This window comes from Perognathus longimembris, chromosome 6 (genome assembly GCF_023159225.1).
Source record: "Perognathus longimembris pacificus isolate PPM17 chromosome 6, ASM2315922v1, whole genome shotgun sequence".
Taxonomy (NCBI): domain Eukaryota; kingdom Metazoa; phylum Chordata; class Mammalia; order Rodentia; family Heteromyidae; genus Perognathus; species Perognathus longimembris.
Window position 1 is genome coordinate 13443205 of NC_063166.1, and position 27321 is coordinate 13470525.

Here is a 27321-nt window from a genome sequence, read left to right on the forward strand (position 1 = left end):
TCTAAGTCAAGATCTCGCAACTGTTTAAGTAACTGAGACTTTTCCTTTTTGGCTTGAAGAAGGTCTTTTAAGGACTGAGCCTCCCGGGAGAGTTTAAGTGTTGCTTGTCTGGTTATTTCCTCAAGATCGGGCGAAGAGGCAAGAGTAGGAGCACAAAAGGGAGACGCTGTATTATAGGGAGGCGGCCGTGTACCCGAGGTGGCATGAGGGGGCCAGTCAGGGTTATGATATCTGGCCGCCGCTTCTTCTAAAGTGGCCTCATCTTCCAGTGGAAGCACATCATCATTAGAGCCACTGGATTCTATACCAGAAAGGACCGGATAAATGGACTTCGGGCCCCTTGGCTGGGGATCACTGCTGACTTCGGGCATGGGAATGGAAACAGAAGGACAAGGAGACATAACAGAGGGAGGGCGGGGCGTTTTAGCAGGCTCCTTGTGGAGAGAAGCCTGGCTCCCTTTGAATTTTTCTTTTAGGAAAGTTTCACTATCCTCAACTACCTTGGAAACATCCTCCCGATAATGGCGAACTTGTAGGACCTCATGTATAAGATTCCAATAGGAGAAGGCCAGCACAGGTACCTTTTCAGGACCAAAAGTGTGGTAATAGTCTTTAAGGCAATCACCAACACGACACCATCTTTTTTTCATCTATTGTCCCTCCCTGTGGGAACCATGGACAAAGATCTTCCAAAAATATAAAAAAAATTTAACAAATCCTTTTTCTTGACCCATGTTCCTCGTGCCTTGATAGAGGCTTTAAGTCCCTGGAGAAATAGTTTGTTTGCTAAGTGTTTGTCCCATAGTTGCATCGCCTCTTACCTTACGGATCTGTATCGCAGATGGGTGTCTCTGTGGTGATCTCAGCGTGGATCTTCCCTCACCGGCTGGGTGGCGATCCAAGGGGGAGGGAGCAGCAGCTTGAATGGGTGACATTCAAACCGAACTCCCTTTCTCGAGCCGCCCCACGTTGGGCGTCACTCTGCCCCGGCCCTCAGGGTTTGTCAACAGGAGCCCGAGGGGGTATTGACCTGAATGAGAGACAAACCAGACACAAGGAAGGAAACCAAGACAGGATTCTGATCAAGGTCTCAAATTTTATTTTTACACAGCAGCTTATATAGCGATTAGCAAGGGGGTAACTGACGTGAGCAGAGCCTTTGGGCTGCTAGGTTTCTAAACCACAAATGTACATTACAAGAAGGTCATGGGTGGGTGATTTCCAATGAAGGGTAGAATGTACTGCCAAACAGGATATCAGGACTGACCAACCTGCATGGGTGAGGTATCACCGGTACCAGACATTCTTTTCAGTTAAGCTCTATAGTTTCTTTATGTTACAATATGACAGCCATTTGGCTCCCGGCAGGAGGGTGTTAACTGGATCACTATTTCCAGGCAGTATTCTTTAAAATTTGTGACGCTTTCTTTTGGGTGGCTACCTATGTTTATCATACACCTCCTAAATAATTTCTACAAAAGAACCCCCAGAGGGCTGGGGATATAGCCTAGCGGCAAGAGTGCCTGCCTCGGATACACGAGGCCCTAGGTTCGATTCCCCAGCACCACATATACAGAAAACGGCCAGAAGCGGCGCTGTGGCTCAAGTGGCAGAGTGCTAGCCTTGAGCAAAAGGAAGCCAGGGACAGTGTTCAGGCCCTGAGTCCAAGGCCCAGGACTGGCAAAAAAAAAAAAAGAACCCCCAGAACCAAACAGAGGTTCCATGTTTGCTATCTCTGTGAGCTCTACTCATGGTGCAACTCTCCTCCAGTGAAACCTCTTCAATATTACATTCCTTTCCCTGAAGGGCCTGATAAGACTTAAAAACAAGGATGTTCAAATACTTCCCCATACTGCCCTTCCCTGGTTAATGTCCTCCTATGTTAGAACAAGTTTTCAAAGGGAATTAGAGAAGTCTGTCTCTCCTACAGAGCCTATGTTCCATCCTACACAGAATCTGTGATGTTGCTGCCTCTGTCATGGGCGAGGTCATCCCAGAGAAGTCTTCCATCATCTTGTCTTTCTCCCACAGCTCCAATGTGTATGATATCTGTGTCCCTGTGGGGCAAGTGCTCTGATGGAAGGCTGAGTTAGAGCTCCTGCTTCCTCTTCTGCAAAGCATCCTGTAACTGAGGTAGAAACTGTTAATACTTAGAATGAGCCTATCGATAAAGAGAATCTATTAGTTGTTCTTGGGTGCCTTGAAGTATTTAAGGCATATTATAAAAATCTTAGAGAGCATACTTTATATTTTAAATCTATTTTGATCCTTTTTATTCTGGCAGTCATGGGTACAGTTAAGTATTGGGTTTTTTTTATTACTCTATCTGCTTTCTAATGAGGATATCACATCACCAACTGTGTCCAGTTTAAAGAAAAGAGTTTTGATTTGGCTCCTGATTCTGCTCTAAGGTTGAGACACTAACAACTGGTGATGTGGCTGGGATTACAGGTGTGTGCTGTCAATTGGTGATAGGCCTTTCTGGATGGCTGACTCCTGAGATGGTAAGAGAAAGAGAGTTCTCAATACACTTAGCCCAGCTGGCCTCTGTAGCAGACAGGGTGCCAGGTTCAGCCAGGCGGCAGCTGCCAAGGCCCGGTCATCCCAGCACAGTGCTCCCTTCCTTCCTAGGTGCTGCTGCCTGGCACCCCAGGTCTAGAAGGCTAGGCCATCTAGATCTAGCAGATCCCCTGCCAGACCTGGGAACCCTTCCCCCTAGTAACCCTGGCTGCTCCCCATTCCCAAAGCCAGCCACCTTTGCTGGGTACTGGGCCCTGTCCAGCTCTGGCTGTTGGCGGGCAGGATTTATGGTCTCTTAAGCTCCAGTGATAATTGCTTTCTGGAGGATATGAAGCATGCTCTGTCTCCAACGCATCTTCAAATCTTAGCCTCCTGAGTAGCTAGGATTATAGGCGTGAGCCAACAGCACCTTCCTTAGCTGATTTTTTTTTAAGAAAAATGTTTCAGTGATTCCAAGCCAGAGAAAACATATTTAATCCCTAACTTCCTGATCAGTGTACCAAATATGTTACCTGAAATTTAGGGCAGTTAAGGGGACCTCAGTCCTTATGTCTAGCCAGAGAAGACCGGCAAGGCTTGAACACAGTAAAAGTGAACTAGTGGAGAAATATGGCAGATAAAAAGATCATGTGTGATATAGATGTGCCACAGGAAGATAGCAGGTCAGCCCATTCCAACCATCTTCCTTTGCTGCATGTGTTCACCCTATGTCCCTCCATTTCTGTATCTCCCTTACAATATCAAAGACCCAGAAATGAACAAACAGGACAAAAGGAAAGTAAACAAAAACAGCAAAAAAGAGTCAACCTTTTGTTTCCATTTCCTGGAGCTCATTTTGGTATTATTTTGTATGATCAGATAGGCACATAGGCATTGTACTTTGTGTTCCTCTGCTAAGAGTGCATTCTATAGGTCTCATGTTGTGTGAATGCCTGGAGATGCATATAATTTATTGTGTCTAGGTGTACTTTAGATCTAGCTTCCCCATATCAGAGAAAATATGTGCCATTTGTCTCTCTGAGTTTGGCTTACCTCTAGGTCTATGCATTTCCCTGCAAGTGATACAATGTTATTCTTTCTAATGTCCATGTAAAATTCCACTGTGTATAGGTACCACATTTTTTTTTGATCCACTCATCTGTTGAGGAACATCTGGGCTGTTTCCATATCTTGACTATTGTGAATAGTGTAGCAATGTACATGGACATGCAGGTGTTTTTTTTTATATCACATACTAGTTTATGATGTTCAGGTAGATGCTCAGGAGTGATATGGCTGGGTCATAGGAAAGGTCTATGTTGAGTTTTATAAGGAATCTCCAGATTGCTGTCAACAGTGGTTATACTAGATTTTTCCCCACCAAGAGTGCAATAGGATTCCTTTTTGCCCACATTCTCCCCAACATTTGTTGTTATTCTAATTTGTGATGTTAGCCAATCTAACTAGAATAAGATAGAATTTATTTTGAGGCTATTTCAAATGGAGTTGTTTTTTAGATTTCCCTCGCTGCTTGTGTGTTGTTAATGTACAGAAAGTCTACTGATTTTGTGGGTTAATTTGGTACTCTGCTACTTTGCCAAAGTTATCAATAAGCACTTAAAGCTTAGGGATAGAGTACTTGTGCAAACAACTATCTTGGAGTGAGAGGTGACTGAATAAACTCCCTACAAGGCTCAACCTTGTGACTACATCCCTGACTAGCACCCAATCAGATCAGGATAGAGATCCCAATAAAATAATTCAGATGCATGTGTGTTAAACAGTAAAAATATTAAGTAACAATGCTATTTAAAGAAAGAAATGGCTACATCTCAGAAGAGCACATTGATATTGAATCTCTGCCCAGCAATGAGTGATGCTGATCATCTCCAGTGCTGATTGGTTTGTCCACATTGAGCTTGGCCAATCCAGCATCAAAACACTGTATACCTTGGTTATTACTTGGGATATGGGTAGAGAGGGTTCATGCTGGTATCCAGCATGGTGTATCCAGGGCTCCCTGGCGGCTTCCCCATGGCAGTTCTGATGGTGATGTTGATGGTGCCGAGCTCTCCTCTGGCTTTGACCAGGGACCTTCAACGTAAGTGTACACCTCAGGTGCTAGGCTACTATGGGTGAGAAAACCAGAGAGATAGCTTCTTGATTTTTCTCAGGACAAATCCCTTAACACTTGAGATTTCTTCTGATCTAATGGTATGAAATCCAAACAATTTCCACAAAACAGTAGTCTGAATGCTTGTCTCCTTTATGAGATCTGTGTAAAGCGCATGAATGTATAAATCCTTTCTTTCTAGATCTTTATCAATAAAATCCCTAACCTTAGTTCATACTCCCTCCAAGCACTAGTGAAATTATTAATAATGTTAGTCTAATTTACCATATACCCTTTCCCTTCATTGTGTTGAGTTATGCCAGCAAAGAAGTTTCTCTTTTAAAAAAGACAACATTTTATACATATTATATTATAGTTCTAGTCTATTTTATGTGCTTAATTCTGTACTATGTTAGACTATTTTATGTGTGCAGTTCTGTTCTATTTCATTGTTTTAAGTTAAACAAAAAAGGTCAGGTATTGAGCTAGTGAGGTTCCTCTGAAAATGTCAGAAAGCCAGTGAGAGATTATGAAGAGTTGCATTTTGAATTTTCTCCCTGGCCTCTGAGCTCCAGTGTTTGTGATACTTGTGCCCTTGTGCTGGAGTTTGCCTGAAGGATGGTGGGGTTAGAGATCTCCTTTTTATCTTGTGGTGAGTACCTGGCAGCTGAAGCAGAGTTCCTTTGTACTGGAAAAAAGTATTATAAACAATGAACAGCTGTAAACTGCTGATAAGTGCCTTAAAGTACTTAAGGCATCTTTCCAAAAACTTGACACAAGTTAGGACTCACTTTTTGAATTTTTTCTGGATATCCTACATTCTCTGGCTTCAGCCCATGTGAGAGGAATATCTAGTTTGATTAAAATACATGAAATTCTAATTTTTAAAAAGTCAAAATAGTGAAATATAAGCAATTGCTTTGGAAGCACTGGGGATTGAACTCAGGGCCTTGTGCTTGTTACACAAGCACTTTACCATTTGAGCCATGCCATAGTCCTAAATATCAGCAATGTAATGTGCTTTAAACAACACACCCTACCAGAGATACAAAGAAAACATGAAGGTTGTTTCCAACGCATCAGTCTAGAAACCAATAGAGAAGTAAGGGGAACTCATGGCCCACCAGAGTCTTAACAAATATCAAAGGTCTGTCTTCCTTTAATTAGTCATGTCCTTTACCTCCACTTCCTTCTAATTCTTTTTTTTTTTTACCAATAATTTCATTGCCACTACTAAATATACACGCATTTTGCAGAGGCCCACAAAAGATCTCTCAGAGATGATTGAACTTAATTACCTTGATGTTTAATCATTTTTCCCTTATCTTTGGATACTTATACTTAGAAGGAGGAGAAAGAGGAAGGTTGTTTAAATTTCTCTGGAGACATAGAATATGTCATTGGAATAAAAGAGTGTTGGAGCTTGAAACAATTCTTACTTTCTAGGTCACCCACTGTGGTCAATTTCCCGAACACTGGTGGTTTCAATTATACCACAGGTAGGTTCTTGAGTAAGTTCATACTGTCCTCTGTTCTTTACTCAAAGCGTTCTCATCTAATAGTATCAAAGTAAGATAGAAACTTTACAAGCTTCTAGTTAAAAAAAAATGATAGGCTACTCTGGGGGAAAAAAAAAACTATCTGAATATGGAACAGAGACAATTAGACTCACCTGACTAGAGTTCTCAGGGAATTCTCCCGGAAAAAGTAGCATTTCACTGAAAGAAGAAGGAAGAGCAAACAGCCAAGTGAAGACCTAAGAGACTAAGTGAGAAAACAGGTAAAATACAGAAATGTCGAGCTATGTGTGCTGGTTTAAGGGATGGCCAGGGAGTCTAGAATGGCTTCATTTTAGGGAACAAGTGAGTAGGATGGGGTGGCAGATGGTGAGGTGGTATGGACATGAGGTTAGGAGCCTAATCATATGAGAGCCAGGGTAAGAAACTAATTTTGTTGGGCACAGTGGCTCACGTCTATAATCCTAGATACTCAAGAGGCTGAAATCTGAGGATCATGGTTTGATGCTAGCCTGGGCAGGAAAGTCTGTGAAACTCTTATTTCCAATTTCCCAGCAAAAAGCTACAAGTGGAGTTGTAGTTCAATTAGTAAAGCACCAGACCTTGAGCAACAAGGCCAAAGGACAGCTTCTACACCTCAAATTCAAGCCCCAGGATCAGCACAAAGGAAACAAATTATTTAAGCTACTATGTGGCTTCAAGGCATTTCAATTCATACTGATTTTTTTAAAAAAATTAGTTGATATGTGAGATCAGATTCTTGGGGCACAGATGTGGAAGTAGGGAGACCATTTAGGATCATAGCAAAATTCCCCCAGAGAAGGCAAGCTTGGGGCTTGTTATAAAGAAGACAAGGATAAATATGGGATGGCCAATGAGAAGCAAGGCTTTGCATAAATCATGCATCAACCATAGAGCATGGAGAAAGGCTCAAGTTTATCCCTGAGATTTTTCTTAAACGGAGGATGGAGGAGCCAACAACAACGAAATGAGACAGGGGATGAATATTCATATTTTGTGGGGAATGGGTGGAAATCTCCAGGATCTGTCCATCTCCTCTGTTCTCGGTGGTCATGGAAATCGTTAGGTGCCCTGCCCTGAAGGCACCTGAAGGTGTGCCCTGCCCCGCTGGCCCCCACCTCACCTCCCTCCCCTGCACACAGGTGGTTTGGTGTGAAGTGGGGCATCCCCTGGGGCCGCTGTCGCCTCCATCTTATGTCCAGCCATTGGAGGCTCCTAGCGAGGAGCCGATCCTTCTGTGGTCAGAGATAAACCAAGCCCGGGCCAATAACCGCTCCTGTCCCCACAGCGCGCTTCCTGTTACAAGCTAAGAGCGAGTGCCATTTCTTCAACGGGACACAGAGATTGCTCTTTATGGAGAGACGCATCCACAACCAAGAGGAGTACCTGCGCTTCGACAGCAACCTCAGGAAGTTCCTTGCCCTGACGGAGCTGGGGAGGCCCGAGGCCGAGTCCTGGAACAAACAGAAGGACAGCCTGGAGCAGATGGCCGCCGAGGTGGACAGGTTCTGCAGACACAACTACGAGGTTGCGGAGCGCTTCACCGCGCAGCGCAGAGGTGCGCGCGGGGCGGGTGGCCAGGGAGAGAGAGGAAAGCGGGTGTGCGGGGGGGGGGGGGGGGTGCAGGCCTGTGTGTGCGTGTGTGCACGTCCATTTCAGCTCCTAGCATGAGAAAAGTGAGTCTAGGAGATGGAATCAAAAACAGAACAAAACAAAATCACTCGCTGCCTTTCTCACCCCTGTGTGTCCTTTTTGGCACTACTAAGAATGGAACTCAAGGCCTCGGGCTTGCAAGACAGGTGCTCTACCACTTGAGTCAGGTCTCCAGCCCCTCTCTTCCTCAGCTACTTTAAAGTTAGGATCTCACTTTATGCCTAACGTGGACTGTGATCATTCTGTCATCAGATAATGGGTAATGGTTCCCCCTTCCCATTCCATGAAAAACCACAGGTCTTTGAGAGTGTATGACACTCTCTTCAAGAGTGTCTGACAAACAGAGTCTCCCAAGGTGAAGGTTTCAGCAAAGATTTGTGTTTAATATAACAGAGAAAGCAGGGAGAAATTGTAGGAAATTGGGCATTCACCACTCAAGATGGCAGCTGTGGCAAGTTTGCCATCTTTAAACTCAGAACCTGAAAGGAGGCAGAATGGTAGGGAAGTTTAACTGTTTTTTCCTTGCCTGCCTTAAACTTTTTAGTCTTGTTTTAAAAGATATGATTTTCCTGTCTCCTATCTAATCTGTTCCACTTCTACATGTGTCTCCTTGGTTCACTGGTGATGGAGGACCCGTGTCATTGTACCATTGAACATAATAAAAATGAGAGGAGAGTTTATTAGTAGAGAAATATGGCAGATAGAAACCATGTGTCGGAGACATGCCCAGGAAAACAGCTCATCAACCCATCCCAACCATCTTTATCCACACAGAGCTTGACCTTGGGTTAAATCCAGAGAATTGGAGTCCTTGAAGTCAGACTTCTGATTAGTAGACCTCCTTTCTTGTTCCCAATAATCCTGGGATTATTGGACAAGCCCAGGAAGGCAACAAAGCAAGGAGAATTCTACTGTCTTCTGACTTCTTCTGCCTCTTTTTCCTTAGTTATGCCTACAGTGACTGTATACCCCATGAAGACTGAACCCCTACAACACCACAACCTCCTGGTGTGTGCTGTGAATGGATTCTACCCAGGCCACATTGAAGTCAGATGGTTCCGTGGTGACCAGGAGGAGGAGGCTGGGGTGGTGTCCACAGGACTGGTCCAGAATGGAGACTGGACCTTCCAGATACTGGTGATGCTGGAAATGACCCCCCAACAGGGAGACGTCTATACCTGCCACGTGGAGCACCCCAGCATGGACCATCCTGTCACAGTGGAGTGGAGTGAGTGAGAAGCTTGATGACTTTATTCATTCCTCATGCCCAGATGGAGGCCTGGCTGCCTCCTGAGTGCAGGGTTCCCCTCACGACACCGCACCTTCAGGATTTTCTCCCCGCACTGGATTCTCATCTATTCTGTGTCTCTCTCTCATTCAGCATAGGTCACTGGGCAGGGAGACTTGAGATATTTCTAAAAACACCCATGAGCCATGGGGACATGATTGTGTCACTCAAGATAGTGTTCTGAAACCCCTGTGACACCATAGGTCCTAGCTACCTCCTCAGTCCTGGCTCAGCCTCAGCCTCAGGGCTGAGCTTATGTGTGGGTGCTACTGCTCCGGGTTGTTCAATGTAAATCTGAGAAAAGTAGCAATCCAGGGTCCTTCCTGACATGAGAGCCTTTCAGTCTCAGCTCTGTCTTCCATTAGCTCTGTCATCCTTTGTCATCCTTTGTAATATGACTGAGTTCCACCATTTTCAGAGACCAGGTGACACTTCAGCCATGTGATAATTACATATATTCAGTGTATACACCTTTCAGTTATGCAGAGTGGTGTGTGTGTGTGTGTGTGTGTGTGTGTGTGTGTGTGTATGCAGGTATATGTATGTATGTGTGCTAATATTAAGGTGTGAACTTAGGGCCAAGTCGCTGTCCTTCCTTTTTCAAGGCTAGCAATGTCCCATTTGAACCACATTTGGGTTTTGGATGGTCAATAGGAGATAAGAACCTTATATACATTTCTACCCAGGCTGACTTACATTCACAGTCCTCAGATCTCAGCCTCCTAAGTATCTAGGATTATAGACATGAGCCACTGGCACTCAGCTCAGAGTGATTTTTAATTCTCTTATTTCCAGGAATAGCTAAATCTCATTCATCTAGGGCAGGCTATACTCTCATCTCAAGAGGACGAATCTCAGGGTTTCATGAGAACATTGCTAGTTTGGTACACAGGTAACTAATCCTCGCTTCTACTTTCAGAGTCTTTTGGATCTGCACAGGGCAAGATGATGACTGGAATTGGGGGCTTTGTGCTGGGGCTGCTCTTCCTGGTTACAGGGCTGTTTATCTACTTCAGGAATTCATAAGGTAAGGAACCATATGGTGGCTGAGAATTATGGTTGACAGATTAAATTTTTGCCAATCCTGAAGCTTGAACTCAGGGCCTAGGCTCTGTCCTAGAGCCTGTCTGTGTTCAAGGCTAGTGCTCTACCACTTGAGCCACAGCACCACTTCTGACTTTTTCTGTTTATGTGGTACTGAGGAATCAAACCTAGGGCTTCATGCATGCTAGGCAAGCACTCTACCACTAAGCCACATTCCCAGTCCCAGTTGACAGATTTTTCTAGGATAAGAAATGTGGCTTCACTGAGTTTAGTTCTGAGGACATCCATGGGCCTGTATGAAGTTTAATTTTCTCACATGATGGTAGATGTTAAAGAAATTCTAAAACTACCACTGGAGAATGCATGTGGATCTGCCTAAGCTTCATGAGAAGTGTTTTATGCTATCTCCTGAAAAGAAGGCTAGAGTGGAGAGAAAGAGAAAAAGAGGAAAACATTTCCTGTTTCCCATAGGCAGGAAGTGGCACTTAAAGGTTCACGTAAAGGCATCCATTCTCTGCTGTCTGTATTCTTTCTGAGCTGAGAATCCATGTGCTTATGTTATCTCACAGCCCCCAACCCAGGCAGCGGGTAAGATAGACACTGCTTAGTAGTCTAAATGATGGAGCTGTCTCTGGTCCTGCCTGAAAGACAGGACAATAGATGAGCCTTAGGACTTCCACTCTCCACACAAACTTGTCCTCTTCTGTCTCTCCCCATTTACAGAGTTGCTTGATTTTTTTTTATCTTACCATTCTAACAGAGAGAGCCATATTTATGTAGCAATTTGAGGCCTCCTAGTTCTTGTAACTTAGTACTTAAGTGGATGGAAGTTTAACTGCTTTTTTAGTTGCTTCCTGGTTTTAACTTGTGAGTCTGGTCCTTTTGCTATTTATCAAAAGTAAGATAATTTCCTTGTCTACACGCACCATCTCTTCTTCCTTGGTGGTGTAAGAGAAGTCTCAGGTAGCAGATGTGGGTCTGGGATGCTGAGATGCACATAGACTGGCCTCTGTAGAATTCTGTAACTGTTCTCTTGTCTCCTTTGCAGGACATTCTGGACTTCAGCCAGCAGGTAATGTTCTCTAATCCTCTCTCAGACACAGACAAGCTTGCTTCTCCTACCACAAATGACATGAGGCAGAAGAACTATGAAAGAATTGAAAACAAATTTCTGATCAAGCAGAAATGTGAACTAAATCTTGTTCTCTGCACTTTTTTGTTTGTTTCCTTTGTGTTCTTGTAGTTATGACATTCTGCCTGCGGGCCTGGTTCATGGTAGGCAAGTGGTGTACCACTGAGCTACACTCCAGCCCCACTCTGTATTTAATTTTTTTGAGTGATATAGCCAGCCCTGGTGGCTCATGCCTATGATCCCAGCTACTCAGGAGGCTGACAGCTGAGGATCCTGATTCAAACCTAGTCAGAGCAGCGAAGTACATGAGATTCTTATGGCCAGTTAACCACCAAGAAGCTGGAAGTGCAGTTGTGATTCAAGTGGTAGAGTGCCAGAGTTGAGGAGAGAAAAAGCTATGGGACAATTCCCAGGCCCTGAGTTCAAGCTTCGTAAGTGGCACAAAAAAGAAAAGAAAAATAAATAAAACCTATACTCTAAAATAACGTTGGCCGAGAGCCTCTTGAAAGTCTACCCTTCCCCTTTGCATAGAGAATCTCTAATAGGGGGAAAGAAGCCATTTTCTGGGTTAGGTCTGGACACATTGTCCTCTGCCTCCTGCAGGACTCCTGAGCTGATGTGAAGGTAAACATCTGGGAAGGAAGGAAGGACCTCTGCCGCTACCTCTCCTCATGAAACTGCTCCACTTGGCTCTAATTCCTCAGAGAGAAATGGTGCTTGCTCAGGACCTGGTGCTGTGTGAACTGATGGCATTCTCTGTTCCTCCATGGCTCCTCAGCTCTTGCCCCGGAGCTGGATGCCCCAGTACAGATGACAAGATCTGCTCTGCATGCTCTCCTGGCTCTTTTGCATTCAACCTTCGGCAATCCCCCTTTTCCTCCATCAAACCTGCCCTTGGATCACAATACTCGGTTATAATTTTTTCTCAAATAACCATGGAGTGAAAAATCTTGTTTCATACAGATGATTGTCCCCAAAGAAATAAAAATATGATGTTATATTTTGTTTTTCTGATATTGTGAGAGAAAAGAAACTCAAATACAGCATCCAACGTTATTCTGAGTCAGTAGCAGGTTTTGAATGAATGTTTCCTAATTTCCAGTTAACTACAATAGCTATCCAATCATTTTCACTACTTCATAAACTGTGGATCTCCACAAGGTGATAACTTCTTTAAAGTTAAAGTCTGAAGAAAAAAAAAGGTATAGGTTTATTTTATGTAAGAACCTTGCCCTTTACTCAAAAATGAATAGTCAACATGACACATATAACACAATTGTTCTTCTAAATTTTGATTTCCACTTTGGATAGTTAATTTTCATTACAGTATGTGTCTCCTATTAAATTTATAAATTAAAAAATACAGAGATGTTTTAAGTCCCAGTTTTGGCATTCTGTTTTCATCTGGTGTCTCTGGCATTCCATTTGTTGGTGACACTCAGGTAAGAATTGCTGAATTCAGCACATACCTGCTGACTAGCAGGGTTTGCTTGTGTCATTCCTTAGGTAAAGCAGGCAAAATGGAACAATGAGGGCATATAGCTTCAATAAAATGAGGAAATCATAAACAAAAGCAAGATTGAGGGATCAAAAGCCTCACAAGTGCAGAGATAGGTCTAAGGCTGATTGTGAGTACATCACCGATCTGTGCTTCTTTTGTTTTAGAGGGTGGTCTTTGCCTGTTGATAAGTGCAAAGGGTCGCTCAAGACTTTCATTCCCTGAGGATGGCCTCCTCTCAGCCCAGTGCCTATGTGCATTCTCGAGCCACTGAAATCAGTGGCAGTAGCAGATATGCTTAGCAGAAACACTCTTATTCAATTGAGTGACTCTGAATTTCCTTTAGTTTATCAGCCATGTCTCTAAACATTAAGGAGAGGGTGGGAGGGCAAATGCACTCATAATATTCAATGTTCACATGTGAAAATAGAGCCAGGTAACTTGAGAGGATAGATGGGAGTGGGAGAGATGGAGGAGAACAACGAAAGGGGTGACATTGCTCAAGATTCATTCTACTCACACACTGACCTATTGAACTAAACTCCTTTGTACAACTATTTAAAGATAACTAAAAATCAAGCATAAAACTAAATAAAATACAAAGAAAATAGACAGGCACTGGTGGCTCATGCCTGTAATCCTAGCTACTCAGAAGGCTCAGATCTGAGTATTGTGGTTCAAAGCCAGCCTGGGCAGAAAAGCCAATCTGTTACCTCCAATAAACTGCTCAGAAAAAGTGGCACTGTGGCTCAAGGGGTAGAGCACTAGCCTAGAGTATGTGTGTGTGCACACATGTGCACAGAGAGAGAAGAATTAGAGACTATTCTGCAGTCAACAGTTATAATTCTGCCATATCATCAGTTGCAATGGAACGCTGCCTCTCAGGAGGTCTCCAAAATCACAGCAAAACTAAAATGCTTGGAAGATTGCCATGCCTTTATTTCAACTGTGAGAAGTTAATGACATCCTTAATCTACAATGCCGAGTCAAGGCACAGTCAACACTAGATTGAACTTGTCCTAATGTGGAATCATTTTCTCACCATTCCCTTCATCTCTAAGCATGTCCACACATGCAGGCACCCAAATCGCTCTGTTTTCAAGTATCCTGTGAATGGAACAGACAGACAAATGCCTCACCCGCTAGCTAGCACAGAGATGACACACCATAGTGACGCAATTCACGTTTTTCAGATACAACTGGATCAGACTTTTCAGAGACAAACTGAAAGAACCCTTTTTTTTTTTTTTTTTTTTTTTTTTTTTTTTTGGCCAGTCCTGGGCCTTGGACTCAGGGCCTGAGCACTGTCCCTGGCTTCTTTTTGCTCAAGGCTAGCACTCTGCCACTTGAGCCACAGCGCCACTTCTGGCCGTTTTCTGTATATGTGGTGCTGGGGAATCGAACCCAGGGCCTCATGTATACGAGGCAAGCTCTCTTGCCACTATGCCATATCCCCAGCCCTGAAAGAACCCTTTTAATGATGGAAGCTCTGAGTTTTAGAAGACGTTCATAGTGAATCTCTGCCCAGCAACTGATGATGCTAGTCACTGCTAAGATGCAGATTGGTTTTCCCACATCGAAATCATCCAATCCAGCCCCAGAGCAATGAACACCTTGATTCTTATATTTTGGGTGTGGATGGAGAAGGGTCATAGCTTGCACTGGGTAAAGATAATCTATTCCACTGGCTCTCACTTCTCCTACTTTCCAGCATGATGTGCTTGTGGCTAACTGGAGGGCCTCGCATGGCAGCTCTAACCCTGATAATGATGGTGCTGAGTCCTCCCCTGGCTTTGGCCTTGAAGTATTTAAGGCATATTAAGAAAACCCAGGGCTGGGGATATAGCCTAGTGGCAAGAGTGCCTGCCTCGGATACACGAGGCCCTAGGTTCGATTCCCCAGCACCACATATACAGAAAACGGCCAGAAGCGGCGCTGTGGCTCAAGTGGCAGAGTGCTAGCCTTGAGCGGGAAGAAGCCAGGGACAGTGCTCAGGCCCTGAGTCCAAGGCCCAGGACTGGCCAAAAAAAAAAAAAAAGAAAAAGAAAACCCAGAGGGCTGGGAATATGGCCTAGTGGCAAGAGCGCTTGCCTCGTATACTTGAAGCCCTGGGTTCGATTCCTCAGCACCACATATATGGGAAACGGCCAGAAGTGGGCGCTGTGGCTCAAGTGGCAGAGTGCTAGCGCTAGCCTTGAGCAAAAGGAAGCTAGGGACAGTGCTCAGGCCCTTAGTCCAAGCACCAGGACTGGCAAAAAGAAAAAAGAAAAAGAAAACCCAGGACACGATACTGCACATTTTAAATCTATTTTGATTCTTTTTATATGAATACTTTCTTCTTCATTATCTGACTGCCAGCCAAAAGGAAGGAATTCAAATTGCAGAAAATAAACTTTATGAAACATTAGTTTGGTAATCTAAAAAGTAGCCCAGAAAATTAGCCATTTCTTATGATCCAAAGTGTATGCCTGAATGAAGTTCCAGAGCGGTATGGAGACTCTTAACTTTTTGTCATGTTGAAAATCAGTAAGCAGGCCAGAAGTCACTGATCTGTAGATTTCTGGCAAACTTCATGGTTTCCTCAATTGGTCCCGTTTCCCTCAATTTCCCATATGTGGCAAATTGTATCTCATCTACAAACTTTATGTTCCCCAGATTTACCAGGAAAAAATAGACTCAGGATTTTCTAAGATTAAAAAAAAAAAATCAGTGTTATCAGGTCCCAAGAGGGTCAGAAATGGAATTGTAGGAACTATACATGTTTTCAGACATCACTGATGGGAATGTAGAGAAGGGTTTTGAAAGAGGAAAAAAAGTGATGGATATAGAGGCTGCTGGAATCATCCAGAACAAGACTGGGTGGACCGGAGAGGGGGATGTGAGAAGGAACTTGTGGGTAGGGCCAGCAGTGGAGGAAACCTTGTTTGACGTGAGTCCTGAGACGTGGGAAGGGAAATTTAAAGGTCTGTGGTTGGGGTGAAATTTTAGGAGAGGTGGCATGAAGGAACTAAAATACCTAGCAGGGTCAATGGGTTTCATCTACGTAACAAGTATGTGACATAGTACACACATCAAATGGTTTGAGTTCATATATAAGTTTTACATGCAAATATTTTTACTTGTAAATGAAAACATTTTTTAAAGAATTTGGTCAAAATTAGAGAATTCCTCAGGACAGAGTTAAAACAATTGAAACAGGGGCTGGGAATATGGCCTAGTGGCAAGAGTGCTTGACTCATATACATGAAGCCCTGGGTTCGATTCCCCAGCACCACATATATAGAAAATGGCCAGAGGTGGCGCTGTGGCTCAAGTGGCAGAGTGCTAGCCTTGAGCAAAATGAAGCCAGGAACAGTGCTCAGGCACTGAGTTCAAGGCCCAGGACTGGCAAAAAAAAAAAAAAAAAAAAAACAATTGAAACAAATTTGACCCAAAGTACATGACTTAAAAAAAGAAAAGCTTAAAAAAGTTGAGTTGGAGGCATGGTTCAGTTGGTAGAGTGCAAGATAATGAGCGAAAACATCGAGTACTGCGTTCCAGCCCCACTATCGAATCTGAACAAAGAAAAGAAATTGAAGAGCTATAAAAGTTAATCAAAAGTTCTTTTGATCCTTGCCTAAAATATCATTCAACTCTAATTTCAAATCCGCATATGGATCTTAAGACTCCATAGACTTCATTAACATACTGTTTTAAAGTGGCTAATGCATTTCAGAGCAAGGGATATGATAGAGACATTCTGAAGTATCAGTTTTAAATGAAAGTCAAATCAAAATCAAATGATCAGTTTCAGGTATTTCAGAATCTAATCATTTGAATACAAGTTCTCCACTGCCACAGACATTTTTACATTGTTGTTGTTGTTGTGTTTTTCGTTATTATTTTGTGGTCCTGGGTCTAAGGGTCTCACACTTGCTAAGCAGGAACTCTGCCACTTGAGCCACACTCTAGCAACAGCTATTTTTCTTTAAGGAAATTGAGAATTGGAACTTTTCACTTTTAAAGTTACATATAACTCAAAGAAATTTTTCCTATTAAAGTTTAAGAAGGTGGTATTGGTGTCTTTTTGGCTTAACCTAGGATTGTAAATGTACCCTGGCTTTCTTCCCTCAAATGAAGAAATAATTTATGCCATTTTACCTGAGTCCAATGGTATAAGATAGAATGAATATATGTATGTATGTATGTATGTATGTATGTATGTATGTATGTATGTGTATATATATCCCAGATATTTCAATGAAGAATCTGCTGAGAATAGCAGGTAATCTGCTGTAATTGACAAAACTTTCCTTTCATGTATTTTGATACATAGCCATTTTCTCCAAGGTGGACCATCTCTGGAGTTGTTCAATTCATCAGCCTGGTGACCTCTCCACATATGATACTGTGATGAACTGACTGAACTTGTGCTATTTGCAGTCACATAGAACTCAACTGAATCCCCCGTGCAGTATATTCTAGCCGGATGACCTTGCAAGAATTATTTAGTATCATTTCAGACTCTCCATCTGGAGAGATGAAAAGGGTACTTACCCCTACAATAGAATTAATCAAAGTAGGATATATATAAAACTCTTAGGACAATTCTGACTACAAAGTGAAATGTGCAAACCTCACTCAATAGATTGTAGAGACTTTTATTGTAGCATGTTGAAATCTGCTAGCACAAATAGGGAGATAATGAATGACTGCTTGTCAGAGCTGTGGCAAAGTGTGAGTTGATGTTGAATTTCATGTGTATAGTTGTCCTTTGGAGTCCATTCTGAATCTGTGTCGTTGCATATCAATTAATATAATGTGTAAGAATAACTAATGGTAGAATCGTATTTCACAAATTACACAATTTATTATATAGTTTAAGATTATTATATTCATTGAATTGCCTGATCATTTGATAATAACTAGAAATTTTTAGAATAAAGTAGATGAGAAGGAATAATAGAAAGGAAAACATATCCTCAATAAATGAGGAAGTCATTATAGGAACCGGGACTGAGGGATTGAACACTTTTTCATATACCATTAAATAATCCTAAAGCAGAATTACGATATCAAGGATTGGCTTTGAATCAACAGAGATGGCTCATCACAGAGGTGTTTCCGATGCAACTGGATCCAAACTTCAAAAAAAATTAACCTCAGTCCATCCTTTTAATGAAGGAAATTGGAAGTTTCAGAAGAAGCCCTTCATACTGTGTCTCTAACCATCAACTGATGATGCTATTCACCGTTGATGCTGATTGGCTCTTCACCTAGCACTGAAGAAATGAGCATCTGGGTGCTTACTATTTAGGATGTGGGTGGAGTCAGGTCCCAGTGCTCACTCAGTGAGGCTGGTCTGCAGCTCTGACAGCCCTCCTCTCCTCTTCCAGCATGGTGTGCCTGTGGCTCCCCAGAGGTCCCTTCAAGCCTACTCTAACCATGATGCTGGTGGTGTTGAGCCCTCCTGTGGCTCTGTTCAGGGACACCCGACGTAAGTGCATACCTCAGGTGCTGAGCTACTGTGGGTGGGGGAAGAAAGGGAGATAACTTCCTTGTTTTCTTTGGGCCTTGTAAATTTTTTAAGAACCCCTCCCCATTGGCCACTAGTCTTTATCATATGAATCTCAATTTATTTCTATCCAAGAAAAGAAGCCTGGATGTTTATCCTCTCTGAAATCTATGTATGGGACCAGCACATAGGCCATTTCCTCCCATCCTCTCCACCCCCACTCCCCAAAGAAGCATCTCTTGCCTTTGATCATGTCTCCTTAGAGATTTTTGGGAGGGCTTAGAAGCAAGGATTTAGATGTTAAAATAATTTCCTGTCCAATACTTCTCTTTATGTTGACTTATCCTGGACGAAAAGAAAAGTTTCTCTGAAAAATCTGAAAATTTTGTGAGGCATGGAGGAGTTGGAGGTTGTCTCCTAGGAGATTCTGGGCAGGCTCAGTGAGGTTGGAGCCTGGGTCTAATGTGGGAGGAGGTATTCTCCATTCTCTCCCCTTTCTTGCTTAGACACTAAGAAGTTCTGGATCACTGAAGATCTATATCCCACAAAGACATAGCTATGTAGGAATACTATTTCATCAAGCTGCTTACAGCTGTGCAATATGGTTAGAGTGTACTCAAGTTTCCAATAGCTTAGTCTCCATTCTTCTCTGAGACCTCACCAGAATGACCTTTATTGCCCATATTTCTATGAATAGTCTCATCAGAACACTTTAGTATTCTCTGTCAATCCATATTTATTAAGAGCTCAAGAAGAATGGAGAGGCCTTATTTAAAACAAACAAACAAACAAAACAATACCATTTACAAATCCAGGAGTCACAACCTTTGAAAGTGCAACTGAAAAAGGAACAAAGACCGTTTATCCAGACAAATTTCCTGCCTAGTTCTCATTTTGGTCCACTTTATGCAAATAAATGATGCAATTGTGGCCTATTCCTGATTGGTTGGTATTTTTGTTTTGTTTTTTGTTTGTTTGTTTTTTTTCCAGTCCTGGGACTTGAACTCAGGACCTGAGCACTGTCCCTGGCTTCTTTTTCCTCAAGGCTAGCACTCTGCCACTTGAGCCACAGTGCCACTTCCGGATTTTTCTATATATGTGGTGCTGAGGAATCAAACCCAGGGCTTCATGTTTAGGAGGTGAGCACTTTACCACTAGGCCATATTCCCAGCCTCCTGATTGGTTGATTTTTGTACTTCTTTTGTTTATTTGTTTTGTTTTTTGTTGCCAGTCCTGGGCCTTGGACTCAGGGCCTGAGCACTGTCCCTGGCTTCTTTTTGCTCAAGGCTGGCACTCTGCCACTTGAGTCACAGCGCCACTTCTGGCCGTTTTCTATATATGTGGTGCTTGGGAATCGAATCCAGGGCTTTATGTATACAAGTCAAGCACTCTTGCCAGTAGGCCATATTCCCAGCCCTGATTGGTTGATTTTTTACATATGACTATTTTATTGGTCAGGTTCAGAGATCAAAGAAAGAATATTGGGAGACTGTTCATCCTAGCAGCTGAAACAAAGGCAGGGATCTGTTTATGCCCCAGGAGCTCAAGAGTACTTTGTAACCCCAGTCAGCAAATGGCAACCTGACCCCATTTTGAGTTTAAATCAAGATAGCCTCCCTTCTTAGGGATTTAGCTTTTTGAAATATTTAAAATTTAGGCCTGAATTCTTTTTGTCTGTAGCTGCAGTCCCAACAAGCCTGTGGGCTGAAGGGAAGTTTTCCTAGTTCCCAAGGGGCAAGCGGGATGGGACTTGGCTGGTGGCTAGGGCAGCCAGAGGTTCTGAAGATACAGGATGCTGAAGGAACTCTTTTCTACCCAGCAAGGTACCTGCCAACCTAAAGCCTCTGGTGGCATCCAGCATAAGGGGCCTCTCCTTCTACAACAGCTATTGTAGTAGCTTGGGGTCTTGCCACTGGTAAGACCCAAACAAGTTCCTTCTTTGGAGCACAGCTGCCATTGTGAAACCAGTCAAGTGCCCAAACTGTGCTTCAAGCCCAAAATAATGACTGTTAGTAATGACGGTTAGAACTGCCTGTCAGCTGCCGTGGTGGGGCTTTCTGGTACTTTCCCACTTCTGTTGGGTCACCATCCCCCCACCAGGGAGCTGGGATTGAAGCTGCAGTTTGCTCTGCTCTTGCCCATAAGTTGGTTTTGGGGTGGGTTTTTTGGGCTGGTGAGGGATTGTTTGTTTTGTTTTGTTTTAACTCTCTGTGCTGCTTAAGGTTTCCCTCCTTTACTTGCTGACTTCCAGATGACTCTGTGCATCCCACTTTTTCCTTTGTTGTCCTGGTTCTTTTCTATGACAGAATCACAGCAAGGCACCCATAGTCAGTCATCTTGGCTGCTATCTATCCAGAAAGTCTCTTGTGGAGTGTATGTAGTGGTTTCACTCTAGGACACCAAAGTTAGATTTCTTCGTTTCTGTCGAATACTTGCTTCAGCTTAACTTGATAAACAAAGCAGTTATAAAATAAAAAAGACAACATCTACTACTCTTTTCATTTTAAAAATCATCCCTTCAGTAGTTGTACAAAGAGATTTCAATTTAACTTATTAGTTTGTGAGTACAATGTATCTTGATCAATAGCACCCTTGCATCATTTTCTAATCCCTACTTTATGTCGCTGTTTTGAGGATTAAAAGGTATGGAATATGTAAAGCATTAGAAACATTGCCTGATGATAGCTGGGTGGTGGTGACTCACCCCTGTAATCCTACCTACCCTGGAGGCTGAGGTCTAAGGACCACAGTTTGAAAGCCAGGAAAATCTGTGAGACGCTTATCTCCAATTAACCACAAAAAAAAAAAAACCAGAAGTGGTGTTGTGGCTCAAAGTGGTAGAGCTCTAGCCTTAAGCAAAAAGAGCTGCTTAGGGACAGTGCCCAGGCTCTGAGTTCAAGTCCCACAACTGACAAAAAGAAAGAAGAAATGAAGGAAAGAAGGAAGGAAGGGAGAGAGAGAGAGAGAAGAAAGCAGGAAGGATGGAGGGAGGGAGGGAAGTGAGAGAGGGAAGCGAGAGAGGGAAGGAGGGAGGAAGGGAGGAAGGGAAAAGAGAGAATGAGAAAGAAAGGTGAAAGAATTATTGTCTGCTGCTATACTATCCATTTACTTCTGTACAAAGTCATCCATTTGCCCCATGTATGTTGTCTCAAAATATCTCTCAAACTTCACTACTATCTTCCTTGCACCAGGCTTTTCTTCCACTTTTGTAGTTTTTCCTTTGGGTACTGAGGATTGAACTCAGGCAACCACAAGCCTTTTAGTGCTTAATTGGAGGTAAGAGTCTTCGGGCTGGGGCTGGGGATATGGCCTAGTGGCAAGAGAGCTTGCCTCCCATACATGAAGCCCTAGGTTCGATTCCCCAGCACCACGTATACGGAAAACGGCAAGAGGGGGCGCTGTGGCTCAAGTGGCAGAGTGCTAGCCTTGAGCAAAAAGAAGCCAGGGACAGTGCTCAGGCCCTGAGTCCAAGGCCCAGGACTGGCAAAAAAAAAAAAAAAGTCTTCGGGACTTTCCTGCCCAGGCTGGCTTCCAGGTGATCCTCAGATCTCGGCCTCCTGATTAGCTAGGATGACAGGCTCCCGCCCCAGCGCCCGGCTCACCCCGTGTTTCTGTCCTCAGCACACTTCATGGAGCAGTTGAAGGCTGAGTGTTATTTCCCCAATGGGACGGAGGGAGTGCGGAGTGTGACCAGATACATCTACAACCAGGAAGAGTTTGTGCGCTTTGACAGCGATGTGGGGGTGTTCCGCGCCCTGACTGAGCTGGGGCGGCCCATCGCCGAGGAGCTGAACAGCCAGAAGGATGTCCTGGACAACTACCGAGCCTCGGTGGACAGGTGTAGAAATAACCACCAACTGGTTGACCTACTCCTGTCAATGCAGAGCGGTGAGTGTAGGGCTGGGGGAAGCTAAGGAGGGTGTGTGTGTGTGTGTATGTGTGTGTGTGTGTGTGTGTGTACACCTCTCACCATTCTGAGGTTTCTTTTAGGTGAACACTTCCTGCTTTCTTTGCTTTTCTGGTATCTGTATATTTATAGCATTGAAATGATTGCAAAACTGGCTTTTGAATTATAATTTTGTGGCCTAACAGACTGAGATTACTATGCTTACATAATGCTAATTGTATTCAGTGACATATTCCTTTGTACAGTTAAGGTAATTTACAATGGAATCTCATTAGTTTGATTTTCTTTCATATTTTCCTTAATGCCACAAAGTCAGTTAAGAACTTATCTCTTTTTTATTTTTAATTTCTATGTCTTTGATTTCTGAGTTTCCTGAACATTGTTCACTTTTATTGGATGACTATCATTACTCTAAGAATCATTATTGTCTATTATCTAAGGGTGCTACTGTTTTTTCTCAGTAGTTTATTGAGTTTCTATGCAGTAAGATTATTAATACTATGTTATTTGCTCCAGTATTTTCTTCAGGTTATGGTTTATAGTTCTGTTACTTTCTATGTTGAGAATCTTGGGGCTGGGGATATGGCCTAGTGGCAAGAGAGCTTGCCTCGTATACATGAGGCCCTGGGTTCGATTCCCCAGCACCACATATACAGAAAATGGCCAGAAGTGGAGCTGTGGCTCAAGTGGCAGAGTGCTAGCCTTGAGCAAAAGGAAGCCAGGGACAGTGCTCAGGCCCTGAGTCCAAGGCCCAGGACTGGCAAAAAAAAAAAAAAAAAAAAAAAAGAGAATCTTAGCAATTTTATTTAATAAAAATTCTGCAAAGTTGCTAGTTTTTTCCAACCATTTTTTCCATATTAGCATTTTGCACTTTTTTAATTTCTCATTTTTATTGTTATTATAAAGGTGATGCACAGAGGGATTACAGCTACGTAAATCAAGCAATGAGTACATTTCTTTTTGGACAATGTCACCCCTTCCCTCCCTCTCTTTCAGTTTTCTATATTATCTTTAAGTACTTGTATTTAAAGTTTCAATTCAACATGTCAGTTTATGAATACAATGCATTTTGATCAATGTCACCTCTTTCAATAATTCTTAAATGTATTGTTTTTCAGTATTAAAGCAATATTTCCCCCTATTTTCTTCCTTTAAGTAAATTTCATTGAGTGTGGTGGTGTGAAGGGTTGTCCTAGCTACAAACTATACATTGTAAGTAAGTAAATGAGCCCAAGATCTTGGCCATAAATGTGGGGTCTGAAAGAGAGAGCTAGAAGATGGTAACAGTTCTAATAGTAGACATGCTCGTTTAGGAAAGGAGACAGAGTCCTCAGCTGAGTGTAGACCTAAGAACTCTAAAATCTTCCTTCTCCTTGGGACTCCGATGAGTTCACCTCTTCCTGCTTCTGCCTCCCAGGACAGAATCTGCTCTGAGGCATTTTAAGATGTGTGGTTGTGAGGTAGCATTTAAGAGACATCCACATTGCTTTCAGTCATATTTTCTCTCAAAGCAAACAAGGGTCAGACGTATCAAATGTTTATTGAAGGCCACTGCTTTCTACCTTCTGGATATGTTCATCTTCACTGACCCTAAGTGAAGTCGGTATCAGTATCTGCCCACGCAAGTGGGAGAGCTGTGGTGCAGAGCAACATAGAACATTCCTCCAGAATCAACCAGAAAAGCAGAGCCTGGATTTAAACCTAAACCACCCAGAAATCACCCTTTTCAAAAGACTTTTATTAGCATGTACTGTTGTTACTGAGGATTTCATTGTGATACTTCCATGTCACACACACACACACACACACACACACACACACACACACACACACACACACACACCCCTCCCTTGATCCTTTTGCTTCTTCTGAAAATAATTTTAACAGGTTGAATGTGAAGTACAGAAGCCGCACTGTGTGCTTTGCAAACATTTGAACCTATTGCAATTTGGGTAATGGATTACTTACTTCGAGCTATGAAAAAACCCTGCAGTTTTTATTTATACTTGTCATATGAAATGAGCTTTTGCTACAAGGACTAAATTAAAGGTCATGGCAAGCTTTGAGGAGGCTGGAGACTAGAAAAGCAAGGGACCATGGAGGACCACTCCACCTTCTGAGTTCTCTCCACTTTTCTCTCCTAGTTATGCCTATGGTGACCGTGTACCCCATGAAGACTGAGCCCCTACAGCACCACAACCTCCTGGTGTGTGCTGTGCATGGATTCTACCCAGGCCACATTGAAGTCAGATGGTTCCACAATAGCCAGGAGGAGGAGGCTGGAGTGGTGTCCACAGGCCTGGTCCAGAATGGAGACTGGACCTTCCAGATGCTGGTGATGCTGGAAATGACCCCCCAACAGGAAGACGTCTACACCTGCCATGTGGAGCACCCCAGCCTGGACCATCCTGTCACAGTGGAATGGAGTGAGTGAGAAGCTTCCCAGCTTATAAATTCTATGTTAGGACTCTTTTCTCCACATACCCTATTTTCATTTTCCCCTGTTCTCCCCTGCTTCAGCATAGGTGGCTAGCAGTAGCCCTGTCACTGTGCTAACTCAAGGCTCTAGACATCTTTAGTGGTCACCTCCATGATTGTTCCAGAGTAACGCTAGCCGGGCTTTCCTACATAGCCAAAAGTAGACAAACCATGACAGTGGCATGTTGAGATTTACTACCAAACCCTGGAGCTAAAAAGGTGCCTGACTCTATGAAATTTGACAAATATAAACCAAGTCAGTTTCAATGTTATAAAGTCATTTTGATATACATCTTTTCTTCAGACCCAAATCATAACCATTAACTTCACCTGCCTGCCACCCAGGACCATGCTTCTGTCAGTCTCCCAATAAATAGCACTCTGCAATTCTAGATCTGTTAGCACCAGTGCCCAGCTGGCTCCTGGGGAGAAGATAACACAACCAGAAAACAGTTACAACTGGAAAGAGATATATCCTACTCACTTAGCCCCTAACCTGGCTGACGAATGCGAAACTAAGACCAAGTATTGAAAACCTAGCTTGCTGCTTTGAGTCTCAAGAAGAAATGCAAGTGAAAATGTATGCAAGTAGAAGAACAAATGAAGAGAAAACAGATGCAAGCCACAGCTCCATTTGTAGTGTGCGTGCGCGCGCACGCGTGTGTGTGTGTGTGTGTGTGTGTGTGTGTGTGTGTGTGCGTGTGTGATTAATTGGACATAAGAGTCTGGTGGACTTTCCTGCCCAGTCTGGCTTTGCTGTAATCCCTAGCTCTTGGCCAGTTTTTGTCACTGCTTATCTGGGTTGTTTATTGTAACCTGAGAAGAAGAGCGATGCAGGGGTCTTCCTCACATCCAAGAGAGCTAATCTCAGCTTTGTTTTCCACCAGTGATAAATTCTTCAGCCTTCACAGGGTCTCAGACTGTTTGCCATTGTTAAGTTCACAGCTTGAATCTTACAGGGACCCATTGTGATTTTAAAATGTTTCTTCAACAGCATTACTCACAAGACACTATGGTGGAAATGAACTTTATAAATTGGAGGGGAAGGGAGCCCGGGGAAAGGGAAAGTAGGAGAAAAAGGAAGGAAGGGGGTAACAATGTTCAACAAGAAATGTACTCATTACCTTACTATGTAACTGTAACCCCTCTGTACATCACCTTTACAATAAAATTAAATTGTTTCAAAAATGTTTCTTCTCAGGCAGGCTTCTTCCAAAGCAGTCTGCTGGTAGTTCTTAAACCCTGAGTCCTGGGTTCTTAATGAGGGGAAGTTGGATTTGGAGTAAAAATCACTAAATCTGGCTTCTTATCCCAGGGGTCCGGTCTGGATCTGCACAGAGGAAGGTGCTGGGTGGAGTGGTGGTCTTCGTGCTGGGTCTGCTCTTCCTTGGAGTGGGCCTGTTCATCTACCTCAGGAATCATGAAGGTAAGAAATATGTCTTTGCTGGGTATTGGTGGCACACACCTGTAATCTTAGCTATGCAGGAGGCTGAGATCTGAGAATCACAGCTCAAAGCCAGCCTGGGCAGGAAAATCTATGAGACTCTTCACTCCAGTTAACCACCCAAAAAAGCTGGAAGTGGAAGGGCTGGGAATGTGGCTTAGTGGTAGAGTTCTTGCCTACCATGCATGAAGCCCTGGGTTCAATTTCTCAGCACCATATACACAGAAAAAGCCAGAAGTGGCGCTTGGCTCAAGTGGTAGAATGCTAGACTTAAGCAAAAAAAGCTCAGGGACAACACCCAGACCCTGAGTTCAAGCCAGACGTACATACATATATACATCTGTGCTCTGCTTCCTGCCTCACTTGAGTGGACTGTGGTGTTAGAGGAGTCTCCGGAGGACTTGAATTTGGGGACCATTCACCTCATGTTTGTAAGCTCCTGTCTCTTTTTTTCCCTTTCTCAGGACACTCTGGACATCAGCCAATAGGTAATATCCCTTCGTCTTCTCAGAAACAGATTTTCTTCCCTTGAAACAGATGGGAACGATAACAAAAAAAAAATTAATAAATAGTGGAGAGGATTTGGCATCCAAATTTCTGATTAGACAATTTGACTAAACCTTCTACTCCCCACTAATAAAAGGCCTGGGCTCCGTGGAGCCATTGCCTTGGGGGAGAAGTGTCTACATTGTTCTCTCCCCTCTGCAATGCTGGGGGCCCTGAGATGGGAAAGGACGTGGTTTGCAGGGGTAAGCCTGGCAACACCACTGCCCTGTGTCTCCTGCAGGACTCCTGAGCTGAAGTAGAGGTGACAGCACTGAAGGAGGGAGCCCTGTCCCCACCTTTCCACCTGAGGACAATGCTTCTTGCTTGGCTCTCATTCACCCAAACAGAGACGGATTTCTCAGGACCTGGCTCTCTCGTGCTCAGTGGCCCCCAGGCCATGTCCTTGCTGAGGGCTGTGTCCGTCCCTGTGGCTACCCCCATGCCCCCAGTACCTTCTCCTCCCTCTCTCCTGGCTGGTTTGTATCCATCCTTTCCGGCCTCCCAGGGGTCTGAAAGCACCTCTGCCACTTTTCTTGGTTATGTTTTTCCCAAATAAACAAGGAGTGAAAAATCACCTGCTTCATACATTTGTGTGTGTGTGTGTGTGTGTGTGTGTGTGTGTGTGTGTGTGTGTGTGTTGGGGAGGGGGAGGTACTGGGGCTTGAACTCTCTTTTACTCAGAGCTAG

The 27321-nt window shown here is 43.4% G+C and overlaps 1 protein-coding gene across 3 annotated transcripts; it reads left to right on the forward strand.

The window, feature by feature from the left end:
* The first annotated feature begins 4469 nt into the window (after positions 1-4469).
* LOC125352725 (HLA class II histocompatibility antigen, DR beta 3 chain-like) lies at positions 4470-27194 on the forward strand. 3 transcript variants are annotated; one of them, XM_048348012.1, is made up of 6 exons: positions 4481-4600; positions 7439-7708; positions 8750-9031; positions 25960-26070; positions 26553-26576; positions 26876-27194. In XM_048348012.1, exons 1-6 carry the CDS (start codon positions 4486-4488, stop codon positions 26887-26889), a joined length of 816 nt encoding a protein of 271 aa, XP_048203969.1. In that variant the 5' UTR covers positions 4481-4485; the 3' UTR covers positions 26890-27194. The 3 variants fall into 3 exon arrangements, with proteins under 3 accessions (XP_048203968.1, XP_048203969.1, XP_048203970.1); XM_048348011.1 differs by lacking the exon at positions 26876-27194 and having other exon boundaries at positions 4470-4600; positions 26553-26859; XM_048348013.1 differs by lacking the exon at positions 26553-26576 and having other exon boundaries at positions 26876-26974.
* Positions 27195-27321: the final 127 nt, after the last annotated feature.

Excerpts from the sequence above, each read along its gene's own strand:
- LOC125352725 (XM_048348011.1), top strand. The coding sequence starts at position 4,486 with ATGCTGGTATCCAGCATGGTGTATCCAGGGCTCCCTGGCGGCTTCCCC. Across the intron at positions 7,709-8,749 it reads CTTCACCGCGCAGCGCAGAG|TTATGCCTACAGTGACTGTA; the intron begins GTGCGCGCGGGG and ends CTTTTTCCTTAG. Across the intron at positions 26,071-26,552 it reads CTACCTCAGGAATCATGAAG|GACACTCTGGACATCAGCCA; the intron begins GTAAGAAATATG and ends TCCCTTTCTCAG.